The 21,835-nt window shown below is 48.8% G+C and overlaps 3 protein-coding genes across 7 annotated transcripts in view; 2 read left to right on the top strand and 1 right to left on the bottom strand.

Annotated features, from left to right (window-relative positions):
* Positions 1-21,835, bottom strand: part of LOC117887100 (zinc finger protein 208-like) — an 882,934-nt gene that overhangs the window by 405,838 nt on the left and 455,261 nt on the right. The gene's annotated exons all lie outside the window — the stretch shown is intronic.
* The window catches only part of LOC117886905 (zinc finger protein 260-like), a 241,991-nt gene that overhangs the window by 70,693 nt on the left and 149,463 nt on the right, over positions 1-21,835 (top strand). The gene's annotated exons all lie outside the window — the stretch shown is intronic.
* On the top strand, positions 12,532-21,338 carry LOC117886988 (zinc finger protein RFP-like). The gene is made up of 7 exons (XM_034789206.1): positions 12,532-12,993; positions 15,511-15,606; positions 15,993-16,223; positions 16,696-16,718; positions 17,428-17,543; positions 18,720-18,779; positions 19,922-21,338. Exons 1-7 carry the CDS (start codon positions 12,568-12,570, stop codon positions 20,434-20,436), a joined length of 1,467 nt encoding a protein of 488 aa, XP_034645097.1. The 5' UTR covers positions 12,532-12,567; the 3' UTR covers positions 20,437-21,338.

The following is a 21,835-nucleotide window of genomic DNA, read 5'->3' as shown; positions in this document are numbered from 1 at the left end:
GTGGGGCCAGCTAAGGAGAGAGAAGCGGCCCAAGCTGAGCTGGGAGCAGAGCTGCAGCCACAAAACCAGAGACACAGCTCAGGGAGGGCAGATCCTGTGCTGGGAGCAGGGCTGCAGCCACAAAGCCAGAAGGTCCAGAGAAGCAGCCCAGGGCCTGGAGTAAGCAGTACCTGATGATTGTATGATGTCCTTTTAGTCTCTTTACTTCTTATTCCTTGACTCTGGCTATAACAATGACCTTCACACTTTTTTTTTTTTTGATGCATACATTCCTCATTCACACAAACAGATTAACAAACAGTACTATTTTATATTGAGCAAAAAAAGCATTGCAAATTAAACCTTGCTAAGTTTTACAATCAATAACCAAGACAATTTACATTGAGACCCAGGCCTTTAATGTTCCTCTAATCTACTTAACATAGACACAATAGAGAATCCTGTTTCTTTACTTACTAAACCTTAAAACAAAGAAATGTATATTTAACTAGAGGCCTACTTTGTAATACATATAGGAAACCATAGTAGACATTATAACTTATTCTAAAACAAAAGGGGGGACCATAATCAGTCATAAGGATTGTTCTGGTCTGTCATTCCTTTCTGCTATTCAAAAAGGGGTGGCTGACAGGATGAAATCCAGTTCCTACATATCTCCCTTTTGACACTAAGATTATTAATCGCCAGTGTCACTTTTTATTTAGTCCACATAATAGAAAATACTGGGAGGTGATTTGGGCCTGTGGCTCCAGCTTTGCATACATTTGTTTTATCCAACAGCACATTTTAGACATTACAATTAAACACATACAATTTAAAACCAAAAACAATTAGGGTTAGTAACATTAGTACGCCAGTAGTTGTGGGAGACCATTCAGAAAATATGTTATACAAATGGTAAGCTGTTATGTTTTTTTGCAGTGGCAATTTTTAACATGTTGCCATTTGCATGTATAATATGAATGGTTCGGTTTTTTACATTGCCTTTTTGTTTGTTTTAGGAACTATGTTACCTTTTTACCTTTTGTAAACACAGTACTTACATTACATTTACATTTGTCTATTGGAAGATTGCTAACACTTTCATTTTTTAAAAACACTTTTTCCCAAGAATTAACACATACACATAGCCTATTATACAGTACTTTGATCTTATTATTTACTTTATTTCACATACAGGATTCTAGTGAAATGTTTTTACTACAGGGCTTTGGAGCAACAGGCATGAACAAGCATACCCCTTTTGAGGAGTCCACTTGGTATAACCTTTGATGTCCAATAGTTTTCCTCCCTCCACAGGCCACTGTGCAATCTGGGAAGTGGGCTAGCTTTTCATATTTTTGCTTTCAGAGCCTGTTGGTATGCGATTTAAACAACAATTTTTTTACTTAACAAATTTGGTTTTACCATACTGGAGACATACTTATAAACATGAATGGATGCAGTATCAAACAAAGATCCTTTCTTTGCTTTAATAGATGCATTAAAACCTTAGTGTTTCCTGATATTACCCAAAACATTTTGTGTTTCAAGGTGGACAAAGCAAGTATTTGCACTCCAGTACATTACATAGCTATAGTAGTATGTTTTTCTTTTTTTTCCCCACTTTTATTTGTTTCTGTATTAGGTTGTCCTGTAGCTGGTATTAGCTTTTTTTGATTTTCTGAAAGACAAAAATAACATTTTCTACCCCTTTTGGGGTGGCATTGATTATTGCTTAAAATATTCCTTTCTTTTACAAATACCCTTGCTGATTGCAGGCAAAACAAGAGGAATTACCTCCATATTTTCCTGTGTTTTTGTTCTATAGGCAGGTCAGGTTTCAATGGCTTCTATCTTTTAAGAGTTATGGGGAAATTATTCCATTGTTTAGTCATTAAATTCATGAGATGGTGAACCTTAGTTTCTCCTCTACAGCAGACCAAGTTTACAATGTTTTTCCTGCTGTGTTAAGCTTTAAGTTTTTTTTACAGGTAATAGCTGAAAAGCATCATTATCATAAAGGATATTTTTAAAAATTATACACACTATACATTGTTACAGGGGTACTTATTAACATTAAAGTTATCTTGTTATACCATGCCTTTTATTTAGACAATTTGTTGGCTGACCAGGTATGTTCTTTATTTGCAACTTCTTTGTGCTGGCAGTTTTCTCCTTTCTTTATTAGTTAGGTAATTTGCATCAACACAGGCTTGCCTTTTGGATTTAAAGCCATCAGCAGAGCTTAGAGACTCTGTCTTAAAAGGAACACAATTAACTTTTACCAGAGTTTTGATTACTTTTAACTTTTGCTTTCAAAACGAAAACACAATTTATTGTGCCTCCTTTGGAGCCCTAATAGGATTTTAATTAAGTAGCATGTTTCGTTTGCATTTTTTTACCCCCTTTATAATATACACTGCACATGTTTGCACATTTCCTCTATACTTTAACTTTTAAAACATTAGCCATATTAATTTTTATATAAGGTGTAACTGTTTTTTGTTGTTGTTTTTACAGAGTTTTATGTACCCTTATTAAAGTGACAGTTTGATTACACAGAGCCATTTTAAGGCTCGGTGTTTTTAACATTGCTTCTTTTTGTTTTGTGCACCTCACCCCTGCTGTTGCTTCAGAGGGCACTGTTAATTTCGTATTTTTTCACTACAGCTCTTCTTTGCTATTTTGTTACAAAAAACGAACAAACAAACAACCAAACACAAAGAATTCAGAAGCTCTTTTTATTTTCCTGATTTTTGACTGCCCTGCTGCAGCCATGACTTGATTTAAATTTTGTAAAGAATTAAGTTACCCCTTAAAGGTTAAATACCAAATCCCAAAGCCAACCAACACTGATTACCTGTGTCTGACAAAAAGGTCTGTCAGTTTTGCAACTTTGAATTAAAGAGTCAAATGGATTTTTAGTGGCATTATAAACAAAACAAAACCAATTTATCTTAAACCTACAAAACAGGAGTTTTACAAACCTCACATATTCCCACAGACAGACAGATACATACACATTTTCTTTTTCTTAACATTCCTTCTACACTGCTGTTTTTACATAGCTGTACATAGATTGCATTCCCTTCATACATTTGGGTCAGTTAAGTTTCAATAGAACCCCCTTATGTTCTTTTAGCAAATTTGATTAAATTGTTTATAGTCAAATTATTTTAATCAGATAGTCTCTTTACCTGGATTATTTACAGACATTCTTTTGGAAAAGGGCCCATTTTTCCTTCAGAATGGCTGCAAAGAAACCAAAAATTCTTTTTTTTTTTAACATGGTCCTTTTTAACATTTTTACAAAGTTTCACTGCTGCAGCCTCTGTAGAGTTAACTTTTCACACTCTTTCCTTAAATCACTTGTTTATCTCCCAAAATGATACCTTTATTAACTCAGATTTCACCATTTCAAGTATTGTCCCAGCATCTGAATTCCCCATGCCTGTACTTACTTACTCTTTTCCTTACTCCTGCTACTATGCCCTTAGGGCTTCCAACCTTCTTTATCTGTTTCTTGCCTGCTTGTCTGGGCCTGATTCTGCTTTTTTCAATGAACCATTTTTGTGAGTGATATTGTGGTCATTTCACAATTTTGAGAGAAATGTTTAAGGAAAGGGACCAGGAAGGGTGGGGGCTAGTTGAGGAGCCCACCCTCCTTGCTGAATTGGTAGTGGAACACTAAAGAATCAGTTTCTGAGGCAGAGAATGAAGGGAAACAGAACAAGGGGCTTTTTATCCTTTTTACAATGAGAGGGGAGTATGAAGGGAGTTGGGATCGATCCGGGGTTGTTTTTTTTTGTCAGAGAACAGGGTGAAGGGGAGCGCTCAGTCTGGTGGTGGGAGAGGAGGCTTTTAATAAAGCTTTTAACTTATTATTTGAATATATTTGAGAGAGGCGAGTTTTGATTCTGTCCACCTATGATTTGCCTCTTCCCACCACTGCATGAAACAATTAACCTCTCCTTTAGCCAATTTAGTTTTAGGTTGGCCGAGTTTGTCTTTTAAGACGTCCACTTGGTCCTTGTCCCAAAATCCTAACAGTGGCTACTGAGTTTTGGGATCTCCCTGAGTTAGCCTAGACCATTTTTCCAGAAATTTACAGGAGTCCGGACCCTTCCTAAAACTGAGCCGGCGTTCCTTTAGGGAACTCTCCCGACTTAGACGTCTGGTTACCAATACAGGAGGACTTTACACACACCAATCACACAAGAAGGAAATTTGGGTTCGTCAGAGCGATGCCCGGTGCAACACACAAAAGGAGCCCACAGGCTACTGCCTCAATCGCCCTTGCTTTCACACCAAGGGTCTTACCCAAGGTGCAGTGCGGCTGCGATTGTGCAGATTTCACTCACTCAGACCGCGGGGACAGGAACCCCTTGGTCGGTCGATCCCTGGACGGAGATGGCACCCAGACTCAAACACTCCACAGGAGGACGGATAGACACAGAGACAGGACAGTCCTCAGTCCGGACTAAACACAGAAATAATTACCTGACCAGATTACTGATGTCAGAGCCCGGGATCCCTACCAGAACAGAGTGGGAACCAACAGGTTCGATGGCATAGACCTCACTGTGGTCGTGCACCCTTCCGTTCAGGAGGAGGACCGCTCGGGCCAAATGCCCAGGTGCCGGCTACCACGGTCGTCCTACAAAAATGATCAGGAATCACACAGCTCCAGTGAAGACGGTTGCCATCTCGGTGGAACCTCCAAATTGTCAAAGTTAGACTCAGGACTCATAGTTTGTCAGACCACTCTGTTTTATTAGCACAGCGCTCTGCTAATACATTTAGATAATGTGAGCCCCCATGCAAGATTTAAACAGTCTTATTTATACAGATAAAAGGGTGTGAACTAAACAAAGGGACAGAGAGAGCAAATTGAAGAATTTGCCTAGGGCACAATATGCATATTCTACTTCCTTATTAGCTCTTATTATCTAAGGCTAATGCTTTACCAATCGCCCTTAAATGGAGCAATTGATTAACAGTTTTCTGACACCTGGATTGCAGCATTTTATACAGCATTTTTTAATTTATTCTATTTTTTTAATATAATTCATTTTACTTTCACGACCAGCAGGGGAGTTGTAAACAAGGGATTTAGAAATCTGTAAGGGCTAGTCTACACTACCCGCCTGGATCGGCGGGTAGAAATCGATCTCTCGGGGATCGATTTATCACGTCTCATCTAGACGGATAAATTGATCCCCGAATCGACGTGCTTACTCCCACCTCGTCAGGAGGAGTAAGCGCTGTCGACAACGGAGCTGCGGCGGTCGATTTGCTGCTGTCCTCACAGCGGGGTAAGTCAAATAGCATACGCTGAATTCAGCTATGCTATTCTTGTAGCTGTATTTGCGTATCTTAAATCAACCCCCCCCTTAGTGTAGACCTAGCCTAAGAGAGCTGTGCAAGCATCACATAATGGAGAATTGCTCAACTGAACTCTGTGACTCAGCAAAGCCCACCAAGAAATGTCTCGGGCTAGTGTTTTCCAGGAACATGGACTGGATATAAAATAGGGGACAGTGGCATGATGCTTTTACCTTTCTTCTCCACCTACTCCGGAAGCAACAAGAATGATGGGAAAACCAAGACTTGACAAAATCAGTGGGGTGAGAAAAAACTGCTTGATCCCAATACTGCCTACTGTAATAAGGTTCACGATTTAGACTGCGCGCTTACCTTTTATTTTCTTTCATAACTGTCTCTGACCTATTGGGCCTACCACGTAAAACCGACCTTTCTGTCCTTAGTAAATCTGTTTTATATTTTACCTAAAGCCGTGTGTTTTGGTTGAAGTGCTTGGGAAATCTCAGCTCAGGCTTCAAAGCCCTATGCGTGTCCTCTCCACATTGAGGTAGGAACAGACAGGGTAATAAAATTACATTGGGGCAAGTAGGGCAAGATTGTATATTTGGGGGGTTCAAGGGTGGGGGCGTGGGAGATTTCCTGGTGTCTCTCTCTTTGTGATTCGTGAGTGGCTCAGGGAGCATAAATGCAATTCAGCTGGCTGGGGGCCTAGAGAAAGACTTTTGATCTGAATGTTCTGAGGTACCTTGCAGCCCCTTAATAGAGGCTTGCAGAACAACTTCAGAAAGGATTTAAATACTGCAAAAAAATTCCACCTCTCCCAGTTGACCTGGTGACGGTATCAGGACACCTTGATTGGCACAAAACAGTCATTAGTTTTAAGATTAAGGCTCTAAATAAGTAGAAATTAATGATAATTTAAATTTAGAAAATCCAATATGGCGGACCAAAATGGCAGAGACAAAGATGACGTAGTTTAAATTTAGAGAGGAAAATTCCAGAATCACAGCAGACCTAGCGCCCTATTGCCACGCTCACTTCTATGCTGCTGTTCCACCTCCCGGTGAGGGATTGGGGGAGGGGGGGAAGGAGAGCCCAAGTCCAGCCTGCCTCCCGGTGAGGGATTGGTGGGGGGAGGAGAACCTGAGCTCCGGCGGCAAGGCTCCGGTTGTCCCCTGTATCACCGCCTCCCAGCTGTGCAGGGCTCTCCTTTGTGAGCCGCAGCCCCTTTGTCAAGCTCTCTGGAGTAGTTGACAACTATGAGTGCCGACGTCTGGGCAGAATGGCAGAAAAGCGGGCAGCCATCTCAAGCTGGTTGTGTGTTGTGTCATTACATTTCACCAAGCGAGTGACAAATGTGAACTCCTGGATCATTATCCCAGTCAGGGCCAGCTTTAGCAAGAGCGGGGCCCGATTCCTGGGGGCGGGGCTTGCTGCAAGCCCCGCCCCCAGGAATCGAGCCGCTCTCCGGACGGGGTTGCCGGGCTTGGGTCCGACCCGGAGTCGCGCCGCGGGGGCCACGGGGGGACATGACCCGAGCCGTGCCACGGGGGCCGTGCCGGGGGGGGACACCACCCGAGCCGCGCCGCAGGGGCCGCACCGGGGGGGGACGACGACCCGAGCCGCGCCGCGGGGGCCGCGCCGAGGGGGGGGGACACGACCCGAGCCGCGCCGCGGGGGCCGCACCGGGGTGGGGTGGGGACAAGCCGCGCCGCGGGGGCCAAGCCGAGCCGGAGCCAGGCCACGCCGCGGGGGCCGGGCTGGAGCCAAGCCGGGCCAGAGCCGCTGGGGCCTGCGGGAACGGGCCGCGCCTCCCCGAGCCCTTCTCGCACCCCCACCATCCCAGCTTACCTGGTGCTGCCGGCCCGCCCCTGCTTCTTTTCAGACTTTTCAGAAGCAGGGGAGGGGGCGGAGCGTTCAGGGGAGGGGAAGAGGGGGAAGTGAGCTGGGGGCGGGGTGGAGAGCTGCAGCGCGGGGCCCTCTTGGCGCGGGGCCCAATTCAGCCGAATCGGCTGAATCGGCCTAAAGCCGGCCCTGATCCCAGTCTTACCCTAGACTCCAGACACTCCCCTTAGACTCTCCAGTCTGTCTTGTCACCCAGAGAATCAGGACTTTGTGATAAAAGGTCACTTATACCAAAAACCACATTACATCAGGCTGTTCCCAGTCCCAGGAGATCGGACATTTACCCCACATCAATTGGTACCATAGATCTGACACCAAAGACAAGGCTGGCAGCCAATTCTATAGTAAACTCACTAAAGCAGTGATTCTTAACCTTTACTGCAGCCTGCATCCCGTTGGTTCTCAAAAATATGTTCTCGCACCCCTTATCAAACATTGTTGAAGTAGGTCACTTTTTAAACCTAGATATATCATAACTATAGAATGAAAGAGATATAATTATGTATTTATTTTAATTTCACAGTTAAAAATTAACACAGTAATCATTAAAAATGTATAATGTTAATAAATACATAGGTTTGATGAAACAATGTAGTTGTACTTACGTGCCTGTGCTTAATTTGTGTTTTCGATGATTTACCTTCTAAAAAATCTGGCATGTCTCGCACCCCCATAAAGGGCATCTCGCACCCCAGGTTAAGAACCATTGCACTAAAGGATTATTAGCTAAGGAGAGTTATGGAGAGGTTAAAGGTGAGTCACAGTTTGTCATTCCAAATGGTGGCAGTGATGTAATAAACTGCCAGTTTCCCAGAAGCCTTTTCACAGTACCCAGATTGGCCCTGGGGATCTCCGCTTTGTATTCAGTACTGTTCCCTGTAAGAGTCCACACAGTCCAAAGATGAAGGACTTTTCCTTGAATCCATACTCATGGCTTCCTCTCACAGAAAACAGGTGGACAGGGTCACTACCCACATGGGCTTTTCCTCTGATGTCGGAGAGTGAGGAACGCATTTTGAGTTTTTGACCTCTGATCCTCATGCACAACGCCCACTTGCTTTGAAATTAGCACTTTTCTGTTAAAGTTCTTCACTTGCATTCCACAAGGCTTCTTTCTCATTGGATGGGATATTTAGTTACAGGGGTATACACAATGGAAATGTTCGCTACTACGTTATAAGAGAATATAGATAAGTAAAAACAATGCAAGTAACTCCCATTACTTGTCATGAAGTTTAAACACCAAATACACTCATACATTTAACAATCACTTTAATGTAGCCTAATACACAAGTGAACTGGCCTAGGGCTCTGGCATGAGCTGGTGCATCTGGTCTGCCAGCGTCAGACAGTTTGCACCAGGAAACCTGGTGGAGGGTCATAGAGAGGGGTTGGCTAATCCTGACCACATTTCCTACCACAGAGAAGCTGCTCTGAGGCTGATGCTGTGGAGGCAGTGGTGGGATCTCCAAGACCCCCACAAAAGGCCCTGTGGGAATCAGCCCCTCTCAGTGGCACTGTCTGAATGCAGAGAGGTCAGGGAGAAGGTGCAGAGGGGGTGAATGAGGAGAGGCAGCACTTCTCTGCCTGGTGCTCTCCCTCGCCTCTTATCCCATGATCCCCAAACACTCGATAGCACAGCACCCAGCTCCCCCTGCTTCCAAGCTCCACCAACCCCAACCATTCAATCCCCAGTGTCCTCCCCAGAGCCCATCCTCCTGGTCCCTGAATATTTCTCCCCCAGAACCCAGGACCTTGGGTGATTTGGGGAGGGGAGGAGTTACCAGCCCCCAGGGACACTCCCCCTGCAGAGAACAGCTCCAGGTAAGTGGGGGAGCCCAGACCAGTGGCTGATGGAACATATGAATCCCACCATGCAATGTGTTAAATAGCTGCAACATTGTATCCAGCTGTAGGGCAGCCCTTGTAACCAGCCACATCCCTGGTAAGCGTTCCCTTCTCACCACAGCTGGATTTCCATTTCTGGTCCCAGGTGGCTGCTCCCCAGACTCTCCCAGGCCCCCTCTGTCTGTTCCCAGATCCCCTCCTGCAGCCAGACTGGAGAAGTGGCCTGAGAGCCTTGGAGACAGGAGATCTCTGGTTAGCCCATCCCCTGTACAGCGCAGAAGCCCCAGCACCAGCTCCCCTCACACCCACTGCCATCTGCAAAGAGCCAGGAGCCCCCGAGAGCTGGGGAGACTGTGCAGGGAAACAGAAGTAGTGGCTGCCTGGCTAAGAACTGGTGTGACAGCTGCTCTCTTGGCCAGCACACCCAGCACTGAACCAGGGACCCCTAGAGCTCTCTGTTTATCCCACACCCTGTGCAGTCCAGGACCCCTAGTGCCAGCTCCCCTCACACCCATTGCCTTCTGCCATTCGGCCCCAACCCTCATGCGGGGGACAGGAGCTTGGTCTCCCTGCACCACTGAGTCCCTGGCCTTGCTGCTGGGATTGACAAAAGTGGAGAAAACTGGGTGTGGTTGTGTGAGATGGGGGTCACCTGCCCCACTAGGGCCCAGGCTGAGATCCCAGCACATTCCACAGGCCCCTGAGCCGCCATCAGATGGACTTTCAGCCTCTGTCCGTGTGGTGGGGGAGGCACTGGGTTATAGCCCTGGGGGAGCTGCTGGGGTAGGGAGGAGACTTACTTCCCCACAGCTCCTGTGGGCTGGTTTTTACTTTAGTTCCCTACCAGATCAGGGGCAGAGACTGTGCATGAGGGAGAGATGTTTGTGTCTCTGTTTCTCATACCTGTCTGCACAGGGATCTTATTGGAAACAGGGGGTCCCTGGTGGAGAAGCCTGTCTAGGGAATGCAGACAGAACTGGGGGAGATGGAGCTGTAGGCAGTTGGGCCCAATAGCTGAGCACAGAAAGTGACTGGGTGTTCGGAGATGGCCTAAGCATTTTAAAGCAGGCCTAAAAAATCATACACTTTCCCTCCTGTCCACCTGTACTGGGGTCTATAACACCCCATACTGACCAGAGCTTTGTACAGGCAGGGGACCTTCTCCTGCCTGCAGGCAAACAACCTGACCATACTTCCATGCGGTTGCCTCAACAGCCAGTCACAGAGGCAGGCACCCACAGCTGCAACCAACAAGGGAAATGACTGAGTGCTATAAAAGGGGTAATACCCAGGTACCAAGTTGCTGCTACAGATGTAGCCTGCTAGGTCTAATTAGACACCAAGGCAAAAAAATTGTCCGGATCAGGGGCTAACCAAAGAAAGCCAGTCCCCCTGAAAGACCACATCAAGGACTGGTGACATCACTGTTATGACCTGACTCTGCACAGACTGTCCTAGTGCCTGTGGGGAGCGTCAGTGAGATGATTATCAGACAAACTCTGTGAGCGCATCCATCTGTCTGTCCCCTTATCCTCTCCTCCCAGGTTCCGGCTGCAGAGGGAAAGGTTTGCCCAGCAATTAAGGTGCTAAGTTACCCTGAGCAGACCCAGGTTCCGTTCCCTGTTCTGTGTGAATTTAGGCAAGTCATTTATTTTATCTGGGTCTGACTTTCCCCTCTTCTAAAATGGCGGTAAGAGCCCTTCCCCATCTGCAGTATGGTGCGGCTCAGCACATTGAAGTTTGTGAGGTAATGGGGGCCAGATAAGGACCTGCAATAGCTAGAAGTGCAGCTGTTTCCTGTCCACATCAAATCACAAAAACATCACACTGGGGTTGTCACAAACTTTCCTGATTTCACACTGACTCTTTCGCTAGCTGCTGTTTCTCTTAATGCCCCAGCTCCTGGAATCCCATGATCAGGTGGCAATTTCAGCGCTCACTCTAACAAAGATCACTTTCTTGCTCTCAAGGCTGAGTAGAAAAGATTGAGAATGTGACCAGAGTGAATCCTGAATGTTCAGAACAAACAAAAAGTCCAGAATGTAATTTAAAAAAAAAATTCTCATGTTTCCTTCAGCCAATCTCCTGGTTTTTGTTTATGTGATGCTGGCAATGCTGCCTTGGCAGAGATCAGTTCATGTTTTCAGGTCTTGTCTCCAGCAAAGGCTCTAAGGACCTATATAAAAAAATGAAAGTTCTAATTTATCTCTTTACTTCACCCCCCAGTCCAGTGGGGCTGTCCTCATTTGCTTCTTGGGCCTATGCGCATTCGCACACCTTGGCCTTTCTATTTCCCTTTCCATTAACTCTGCTGTTTTAGATAAATCATGGCACTAAATTAGGGGGCTTTCCATGGGTAGCAGATAGCTATTTAAGGCCTGAATTCTCACAGTCTTGCCAGTCCCAAACTTTTTAAAATGATGAGTCAGGACCCCTTAATTGCCTTAAAAACCATGAGACTTACTTAAACATAATAATAAATGCTGGGTTCTTTCTATTCTTCTCAGACCTTTAGGCTCCACTCAGATCACAGTTTTTATAGTTTTTTTTTCTCTGCAACCAAGAAAACTGGAAACAAAAGCCAAGAGTCTCACCTCATCACATGCTTCCAGGAGCTGGGGCTTTAACAAACATACCAAATATTATAAGACTCCTTATAAAATCATGAGTGTTGGTGACGCTGTGGCTCCTTTACATTTAGCCAAAGAAGCCTCAGTATACATGAGAATCAGGCTTTGAAATGTTGATACCAGCATAACCAAGGTTTTGGCCTGTGAATTTCATATCACTGGACTTGGAAGGATTAGACTTTATCGGCTGATGTCTGCAAATGTTGATTTACACACACAGACCATGAAAAAATACTTCCATTGATAATAATTAAAATTTACCAATAGGCACAGTAATGTGATGTTGACAATCTCTATTTTAATGGCTATGAAACTTTAACTTTTTGAATCTGTCTCTGCTGTCATTAAATAGTTATTGTCTGACCCAAATATTGTCTGATCCCACCCTAAATGTCCCACCACTGTGAGCATTTAAATTGATAAAAATTGGAATGAAATGCTTAAAATCCACATTTTTGTGCACCTGTGAATGTTTAAATCAATAAGCATAAAAATTGGTTAAAAATAAACATCTGTCAACATTTTATATTAAAAAATGAATTCTACCAAGCCTGACTATCACTCCTTAGACACACAGACCCACCCTGTTCCTGCAAGCTCATCAGGACAGGCAGATGCTGATGTCCACGTGAAGCCCCAGTGCCCCCCGCACACCAGCACAGGGGGCTGACTGCAGGACCAGAACACTAGAGGTATATTTTTCACTAAGCCCTCAGAGCTGAATTGTTACCAGTGGGCTCCTTCCAATTCAGCAAACAGTGTGCATCAGTCCAGGAAGGGAAACACCCAGTTGTTGCTGCAGGCGGGGCAGAGTGTGAACTCAAAAGGAAATTGAAACTTCTTAGTTCTTACCCTGTTACACTACCCAGAGGGAGCCATGGCTGCAGAGAACCCCATGGAAAGTCTCCAGGAGGAAGCTACATGTCCCATTTGTCTGGAGTATTTTAAGGACCCAGTGATTACAAACTGTGGGCACAATTTCTGCCGAGCCTGCATCAGCCAGTGCTGGGAGGGATCCGATACAGCCGCCTCCTGCCCTCAGTGCAGAGAAACTGTGCAAGAGAGAAACCTCAGGCCCAACAGGCAGCTGGCAAACATGGTAGAAATTGCCAATCGGCTGAGTTTACAGGCATATGAGGCAGCGAAGGGAGCAGGAGGAGATGGGGTGTGTGGGGAACACCAGGAAGCTCTGAAACTATTCTGTAAAGATGATGAAACTTCGATCTGTCTGGTTTGCCATCTGTCCCAAGCGCACAGAGCTCACACGGTGGTACCCGTAGAGGAAGCTGCCCAGGAGTACAAGGTAGGGAATTGCTGTCGAGTTTAATGGGTAATAACTTTGGATTTTAATTACAGGCTAATTTCACTGAAAATTACATGGCACAGGTGTGACACATCATTCAGCTCTGTAGGGCCTTCATGGTATAGGAGATGCTATAACAAAATTAATGATTTGGCAGTATATAAACTATTTACAGACACCTCCTGAGGTGGGAAACTTTTCTGAGGTACTGAATCCTTTTCAAACCACCCTTAACACAACGGAAGCTGTGAAATGCTCAGTGAAGCTTGACTCAGAAGAGCTGCAGACTGATCTATCTGAATGTGTTCCCCTCAGCCTGGAGAAGGGGAAGTTACAAGCTGTTCATAGAATAGAAGTCATAGAATATCAGGGTTGGAAGGGACCTCAGGAGGTCATCTAGTCCAACCCCCTGCTCAAAGCAGGGCCAATCCCCAACTAAATCCCCAAATGGCCCCCTCAAGGATTGAACTCACAACCCTGGGTTTAGCAGGCCAATTTTCAAACCACTAAGCTATCCCTCCCCCTGTTCTTGTTCTTGTTACTGATTTGTTTAATATAAATTATTATGATGATTTTAGGCGCGGACTCCGTGGGTGCTCCGGGGCTGGAGCACTCATGGGGAAAAATGAGTGGGTGCTCTGCACCCACCAGCAGCCAAGCTCCCCTCCATCCCCACGCCACCTCACCTCCTCCTCTGCCCTACCTTGCAGTACTTCTTGCCACCAAACAACTGTTTGGCAGCACTTAGGACTTTCCAGGAGGGAGGGGGGAGGAGCGGGGATGCGGCACGCTCAGGGGAGGAGGCGGAGACTTGGGGGAAGGGGGTGGAATGGGGGTGGGGACTTTGGGGAAGGGGTGGAATGAGGGCGGGAAGAGGGCAGTGCAGGGGTGGGACCAGTGGTGGGGGTGGGGTCGAGCACCCACCGGGAACAGTGGAAGTTGCCGCCTATTATTATGATTACCTTTTTTGCATCACAGTAGCCCTTACAGACCCCAAATTGGATCTGGGCCATGCACAAAAAACAGCAAGGGATAATCTCTTCTCTGAGCAGGTTACAGCATAAATAGGCAAGACAAACAAAGGGTAGGAGAGAAACTGAGGCCCAGAAGGGACAGTGAGTTGCCCAGGGTCATCGGTGTATGGGAATAGAACTGAGGTCTTCCTAGACCCAGTCCAGGGCCCTGACCACTAGACCTCAGTGTCAGTTCCCCCCTGATGAAGTGTGTCCATTAGTAGGGAAAGATCCTTGATAAAGGCCCCAGGCCCAGCAGGGAGATGAAATTTCTCACTGGGATTCTGAATTCCTGTGTTGCTTCATGAGGGGTTAAATTCAGATGCTGCCGGCCTGCACTAGAGGAGATCACTGGGCTAAACACTGTGTGGGACCCCGAGAACCTTAAATCCACACACAAAAGGGCTCCAGACAGCGCAGGTCCATGCCAAATACCACTGGGATTAGACTGGATAGAAGCAAAATTAACTCCTAGGAGGTGCTGACCTGTGTCAGCCTGAAGTTTGAACTGTTCTGTGGTATAGGTGAGCAAAGACCAGCTAACATGTTTCCATTAGTCCCACCAGGCAGCCTTTTGAAATCTCCCAGAATGCACTGCTTCTGGGATCTTTACCAGGGAATGGGACCGTGGGGTACCTGCCCAGGGGGCATTGCCACGGAAAGGGTTTAGGACAATACTGGGGCAAACCCCAACCCGTCCTTTATACAAATCTGCATCGTGTCTAATTAGGGTGGTCACCGAAGCATCCACAGAACACGGGACATCCCCACGCCTGCCTGCAGGGGACCGTCCTCACCTGCATCAGTCACCCTGTGTGGGCCCCCCACCGCCTTTGTGAGCACGCCCCCACCTGCATCATTGGGCATGGAGGTGCCACCTCCAGCCCCGCCCCCACCCTCAAGGGTGTCCTCCTGCATCCTCAGTCTCCTCCTTTCTCTTTTGCACCAGCCAAAGCCACGTCCAGCGCTGAGTCCCTACTGGACAGGGATAGTGCACCACAAAACTGGGACTGCGCAGCTTCAATCCAGACGAATGGCCTCCCGACGTCTCATGGGCTTTGCCCCGGTGCTTAGACCAGCTCTGTCTAACCAGTGCAGTCCCCAAGGCTTCAAGGCTGAAATCCCAGCCCACATTGAAACCCTGGTGGCTTCTGGGAATTGTATCACTTTGTTCGTTAACCCTTCTCAAACACAAGTTTGTTGATTCACCCCCATGTGACTCCAGTGCCCTGTTTTGCACTAATCAATTTGTAAATACCAGTAAAGCTTGCTTATAATTGAGATCTCTCTCCAATTACTAAAGAGACTGAACCTGATTTGGTAACAAGTTGGAATATGACACGCTCCCAGTCTCCATTAACGAGGTTTCATCTCCTTCGTGGCCCTGATGTCACAAAGCGATTGGGACCAACAGTCATCTTAGGTTTGGGTGAAAAAAACACTCAGTTCACACCCCTCTCAACCCTCAAAACAAAAACTTCCTGAATCATTTCTGTTTCTTCAGGAAAAACTTCAGGCCCATTTGAAGACTCTGAGGGAAGAGAGAGAAAAGCTGCTGGAATTAAAAGTGACTGGAGAAGGGAAAAGCTGGGAGTATCTGGTAGGTGCCTGTTGTTATTAACCAGCAGGGACTGGCAGTGGGTGGTCTGTTTGGAGGCAGATTCCTCTGTGGCCTTGATGAATGTGGGCTTGTGTGTGTTCCTCCCTGATGGTGAATTGCTGGGTTAGATCTATGAGTAGACAAGACCTAAGCTTCCATTTCAGTTAATAAGTTAATGTCTAGCCCTTGTGGCTTTCACAGAAATCCTCCCCAAGTGAACTGAATGTCCCTGTGAAGTGCTCTCCACTGTGTCTGGCCATTTCTTGCACTAACAGGATCTTAGAATTTTCCAAGAAGATCTTCCTCCTCCACACTCAGCTCACCATGAAAGGACCCCGGGCTCCATCCGTGTCCCTGACCAGCCCTTGCCCTATTTTCATACATAGATAGAGACACAAACCGAGAGGCAGAAGATTGTGTCTGAATTTCAGCAACTGCAGCAGTTCCTGGAGGAACAAGAGCGACTCCTGCTGGCCCAGCTGGACAAGTTGGACGAGGAGATTGTGAGGATCCAGAATGAAAATGTCAGTAAACTCTCCGAGCAGATTTCCCATCTCAGTGAGCTGATCAGTGAGCTGGAGGGGAAGTGTCAGAAGCCAGCAAGTGAATTCCTGCAGGTGAGACTGAGTGCGACACATCTGAGATCCCCACACAGGGAAGGGAGGGGTCCTGAATTCGAAGCACTGGGGTCCAGCAGACAGAGATCTTGGTGTAACTCGGCATGTGCATTGCTGACAGGTGAAGTACTATTGTTCTTTGCAGAGTCACAGACACAGAGATATAAGAGAAGGGAAAGTCCCATTAGCTCAGGGAATCCATGGCCCTGGGGCCAGGATAGGGTCTCTCTTCCCCCATACTTCCTAAATCCCTTCCCTGGGATCCCCTGTGTGTGTCAGAGGGGACTGAGTATCAGAGGGGTAACCGTGTTAGTCTGGATCTGTATAAAGCAACAGAGAGTCCTGTGGCACCTTTAAGACTAACAGATGTATTGGAGCATAAGCTTTCGTGGGTGAATACCCACTTCGTCAGACGAATTGGGTATTCACCCACGAGAAGGGACTGAGATTCTTTTCTCTCTCTCTCCTCTAGGATGTCAGAAACACCTTGAGCAGGTATGTGGTTCTCTCTCACTCCTCCTCACACTTCACAACACTGTGAAAAAGCTTGGTGGTGATGTTAGCACTGCGTCTCGCCAGGGCTCTACAGCAAAATGTGTGAGGAAGGTCTCATGCTGGATACGAACCCTCTCTGAACAACTTCATCCAGAGGGTCTCACCCTGCACAGAAGACTCTGGAATTCTCCATTCAGTGGGAAAGACTGACCTCAAGTATTTCCTAGGGATGTCACCTCCCTGAGGGACTGGCTGCCTCAGGGTTGTGGGGATGGAATATGGGCCTTTCACTGCTGGGGCACTGGTTACCATTCAGCCCAGGGCAGCAGCGGTCAAGAGTCTTTCCCAGCCTGAGGACTATTTGGAGACCTGTGTGGAATGAGCTGGGGAGGGGGGAGTTGGTGTCTCAGTCTAATTCCTAGTCGGCAGATTTCTACAGCACATCACCAGGAGGCCATGGAGTGAATTGTCCATGGAGATTAAATTCCCCTTTTGTCCCCAGAGCTGATCTCTCCAGGCCAGAGTAGAAGAATATTAATGGGTCCTTTGAGGGGAACATTTCATGGCCATGGCCTGTGCTGCACCTGCTCTGAGGCTGAGAGAAGTCAAGGAATTCTAATTCCAGGCCTATTAGAGCAGCAACTCACTAACAAAAACTTATAATCAGTCACTAAATGCAATATAATCACATGAAATTATTTTTCTGCAGATGTGAGAAGGGGACGTTCCAGCAGCCAGAGGAGATTTCTCCTGAACTGGAAGAGCGGGTCAATGGTTACTTCCAGAAAACTATTGCACTATTGGAGACTCTGAGGAAGTTCAAAGGTACCTAGAAGGGATGTAGGAGGGGAAATTAGGTTAAGTATCTGAGACTGTGGGAAGACAACAGCGCTAATCAATTGGTTCATAATTAATTTATCGCCTTGATTACCCTGAACAGCAGAGTCACAAATGGCCCCTCCCCTCTCTCCTTTTGCGGGTACAGGGGTGAATCTGGCCCATGGAGCCAACCTTCCCCCACCTCAATTTCCACATTGATAAAAAGATCTTATTGTTTCGTCCTATGGTCTAGATCAGGGGTCCGCAACGCGGTGCCTGTGGGTGCCATGGCACCCGCCAGGGCGTATAAGTGCGCCCGCGTACTGGCCGGTGGACAAGCATCCGCCGAAATGCCACTGACAAGCAGCAACGACAATAGACGTTGCCGCCAAAATGCCGCCAACAAGCAGCGTCATCCAGAGAAATCGGCGGCATTTTGGCGGCAACGCCTCTGGATGCTGCTGCTTGTCGGCGGCATTTTGGCGGATGCTCGTCCGCTGCCACGGTCCTCCGTGGCTCGTTGTCTGGCACCTGCCAGATGGAAAAGGTTGGAGACCACTGGTCTAGATGGTGCTTGGTACTGCCATGAATGCAGGGGACTGGACTGGATGACCTCTCGAGGTTCCTTCCAGTCCTATGATCCTATTATTATTCCTATTTCTGCCTATGAAGGACGAGGGTTCCTTCATGCTGTTCTCTTTAGAGATACTGAGTAAACAAACCCAACAACTCACAATTAGAACCAGGATTTTGCAAACTCTCAACATCCCGTGAGTGTCAAAGGGACCAAAGTGGGTAAAGTTGCTCTTATGATGATGTCTTTGCATGATCTACGTCTAGGTTATGACAAAAAGCAGTAAGTGAATGCGAGAAACCAACTGGGGTCTGAAGGGTGGGAGGGGATGATGAGAGGAAAAGAAAATCACACTTACAGATTGTCTGTCCTGGACCGATTGTGAGGCTGCAAGGACGCTGGTTCCATTGCTGAGAGATGCCTGAATGAGAAAGGAAATAGATTAAGGTTTCAGACCTTTTTAGATTAAATACCTGAGTGTGTCTCTGGGCCTCTCTGTCTGTCTCTCTGTCATGATGAAAACACAGCTCTTTGAGTTCAGAGTGGGGATGCTATTATAAATATGAAAGCCTGAAATCTCACCCCTCTCTTATCCTTTCCCCCTGCAGACGCTCTGCCATCTGCACTGGAGACAAAAAGAGGGGAACCACTCGGAGCACACAGACAGGGTGAGACTGCAGCCTCTTTCCGGCACTGGCCCCTCTCAGACTCCACCCCTGCTCCTCTTCCCCCGAGGCCCTGCCCCCTGCCCCCTGGCCAGGCCAGAAGCCAGAGCTCAGCTGTCACCCAGGGAGCTCGGGCAGTACTGGGGAACCCTGCACCCTCCACCTGCCGTGAGGTGGTGCGCTCTGGGGAGTGTGAACATGGGCCGGGGGCTGCTCCCAGGCCCGCCGGACACCAGCCCAGGGAAGGTGTAGGGTCAGGGGCTCTCCACAGTGGCTAAGGCTCCCAGCATGGTGAGGGGGCAGGGCCTCGGAGTGGGCGGGGCCGCAGGTGATGGGCCCTCGTGGGCCCCTCCCCCCCAAACTTCTACCAAGGTTCCGGAACACCTGGGGGGATTCGAAGCCGACATCACACAAATAATCCTGACACCAAAGTTAGTGCTGAGTTCATGCCCAGGCTGCTGAACAGAAACACTCTCCGTGAGCAGCACCCGAACAGAGCTCTCTGCCCTGATGGCTCACAGATCCCTCTGCTTTACCCAGAGACTCCCCATCGCGCTTCTCCAACATCCGGCCTTTCCTCTGGGCAGGGCGGGTCTCTCCCATTGGGAGCTGCTCACTGCTTCCTGGATTGGGGAGATGCTTTTCCTGTGATGCTGTCAGCTCCTCCCTTCTCTCTAAGCTGGGGATGGGGCTTCCCCACCCAATGCCACCTCCCGCTCTCTGGTCATAAGCAGCTCTTTCCCAATGCTGCACCTTCCTCTCTGTTCCCTGGCTTGGGAGTGGAGGCTGCATTAGGAGATGGAGTTTCTCGGCGGGCGGGGGGTGTTAAGCTGGTACCCGTCCCCTCTGTTCCCTCCTCAATAAAAGCTTCTGACACCTTCCTGGCTGTGTCACTGCCACTGGGGATGCAGCAGCCCCAGGAGGGGGAGCTGGGAGCTGAAGCTTTTGCAAGCAAATGAGAAACAGGCTGAGGAACGGCAGACACATCTCTGGTCAGCCTCAAGTGCCCAGGACAGAGGCAGCCCCCTGGGATTCAGGCCTGTCCCAGCCAGAACAGGGCTGCTGGGGAGTGTGAAAAATGGTTCCAGCCACCCCGAGGGCTGAGCTCTGCTTCTAACACTCTGATTCTATACCCTCCACCCCAGTGAATGTGACTCTGGATCCAGACACGGCTCATCCTGACCTCATCCTGTCTGCGGATTGGAAAAGTGTGAGATGGGGAGACACATGGCAGGATCTGCCCCGTGACCCTGAGAGATTTGACACTGCGCTGTGTGTGCTGAGCTGTGAGGGATTCACCTTGGGGAGACATTGCTGGGAGGTGGAGGTGGGGGATGGGGAACGCTGGGCTGTGGGGGTGGCCAGAGAATCTGTAAGGAGGAAGGGGGTGATCAGCCTGAGCCCTGAGGAAGGAATCTGGGCTGTGGAGCGGTGGTGGGGTCAGATCCGGGCTCTGACCTCCCCTATAACCCCCCTGCCATGGCACCGGGCCCCCAGCAGGATCCGGGTTTGTCTGGATTGTGACCGGGGGCAGGTGACATTTATCAATGCTGGTGACGAGGCCTCGATCTTCACTTTCCCGTTGGGCTCCATCCCTGGGGAGAGAATCCGACCCTGGCTCTGGGTGGGGCCAGGATCCCAGCTCAGACTGTGTCCCTGAGACACGGGGGGGGGGGGGGGGCGGGAGTGGGGGGTGGAATATCCTACTGGGGGTCCTGAGATCAGCCTCTCTAGCCTCACACACCCTAGTCTGTATGATCTCTGCCTGTGGACTTTCTATCATGCCGTCTCTGTGTGACCCTGGAGGTTGCTTTGGGTCTCAACTCCGTGCAGCCTCTGGACTGTCAAGCCATAGAGAGCATTCAAGTGAGCGAGGTAGAGAAGCCAATTTCATTGCCCTAGAAAAAAATACTGATCACGCACTGGCAAGCATCTCCTTTCCCCCCACCCCCCGGCTGCCTGCTGGGGGTGGGCCCCGCCAATCAGCTCATCAGCATCCCCTCCAGGGCCTCCCACCCACCACCATCAGCTGTTTACCGGCGGGGATGGGTGAGGAGGGGCAGGAAGAGGTGGGGCGGGCCTGGGCAAGGCATGGCCCAGATGCTGGGAGTGGAAGGGCTGGGAAGCCCCTACCAGGCCAGCCACTGAGACACTGCTCTGCATCACTGCACGGCAGCTGCCTGAGAAAGCCTGGCTGGGGAGGTGATTTCTGCTCCCTGCCTGGGTTCGGGTGCCAGAGTTTGGCACCCGAGCCCAGGTAGGGAGCGAAAGCGACCTTCCCAGCCAGACTCTCTCAGGCAGCCACCCCAGCAAGAGGGGCTGGTGTTAAAAGTGGCTCCTTCCTGCTCCTCTCTGGGCTCCTGCCCGCCAGAGACAGCAGCTGAACATGCTATGAGGAGGGGCTGATGCAGTGGGAGGAAAAAGCGCACACCCACACACCCCGCAGGTAGCATTAGGGCGCCCAGAGCGGGTTCGGGCCCCCGTGAAATTTTTTTCCCCCACCCCCCAGCAAGGGTGGACCGGCTAAGAGGAGGAGGGAAGCCGGGCCCCGGACCCCCTTCTGGAATTTTTTCAGGCCCCCCAGCAAGGGCAGACTGGCTAACCAGGGCCGACTAGGGGGGGGCAAGCAGGGGAAGCCGGGCCCCGGTAATTTGTACTGGCTTCCGCCCCACTCGTCGGCCCTGGGTAGCATGGGGCTGGGAGACCACGCTGTCCCCAAGGCTGGGTGCGGGGACACGGGACCTGACCTTTATACCGTTCCCCCCCAGTACTGGGAGACACCAGTTGAATATGGAGCACCCTGGGAGAGGGGGGGAGAAGGGATGGAGTGGGGGTGGGGCATAGGATGGAGTGGGGGGTCGAGCACCCCCCAGAAAATCTAGAAGTTGGTGCCTAAGTAGACAAGCCAATCTCTTCACTGCCCCAGGGATTGTGCAGCCTGTTTGCCACTATTCATTATGGTCCGGGAGGACTCTGGGGATCCTGAGTGAGACAGTGTCCCCGAGAAATGGGGGGGGGACAGCCCACTGGGAATGGAAAAATGGGCTTCTCTTCCCACA

Source organism: Trachemys scripta, chromosome 14 (assembly GCF_013100865.1).
Source record: "Trachemys scripta elegans isolate TJP31775 chromosome 14, CAS_Tse_1.0, whole genome shotgun sequence".
Lineage (NCBI taxonomy): Eukaryota > Metazoa > Chordata > Testudines > Emydidae > Trachemys > Trachemys scripta.
This window is presented reverse-complemented; position numbering and strand designations above follow the sequence as displayed.

Bases quoted from the DNA above. Each gene is read 5' to 3' on its own strand.
- LOC117886988 (XM_034789206.1), top strand. From the start codon at position 12,568: ATGGCTGCAGAGAACCCCATGGAAAGTCTCCAGGAGGAAGCTACATGT. The intron at 15,607-15,992 runs GTAGGTGCCTGT...TTTCATACATAG, and splicing joins GGAAAAGCTGGGAGTATCTG to ATAGAGACACAAACCGAGAG. The intron at 17,544-18,719 runs GTACCTAGAAGG...TTCCCCCTGCAG, and splicing joins GACTCTGAGGAAGTTCAAAG to ACGCTCTGCCATCTGCACTG.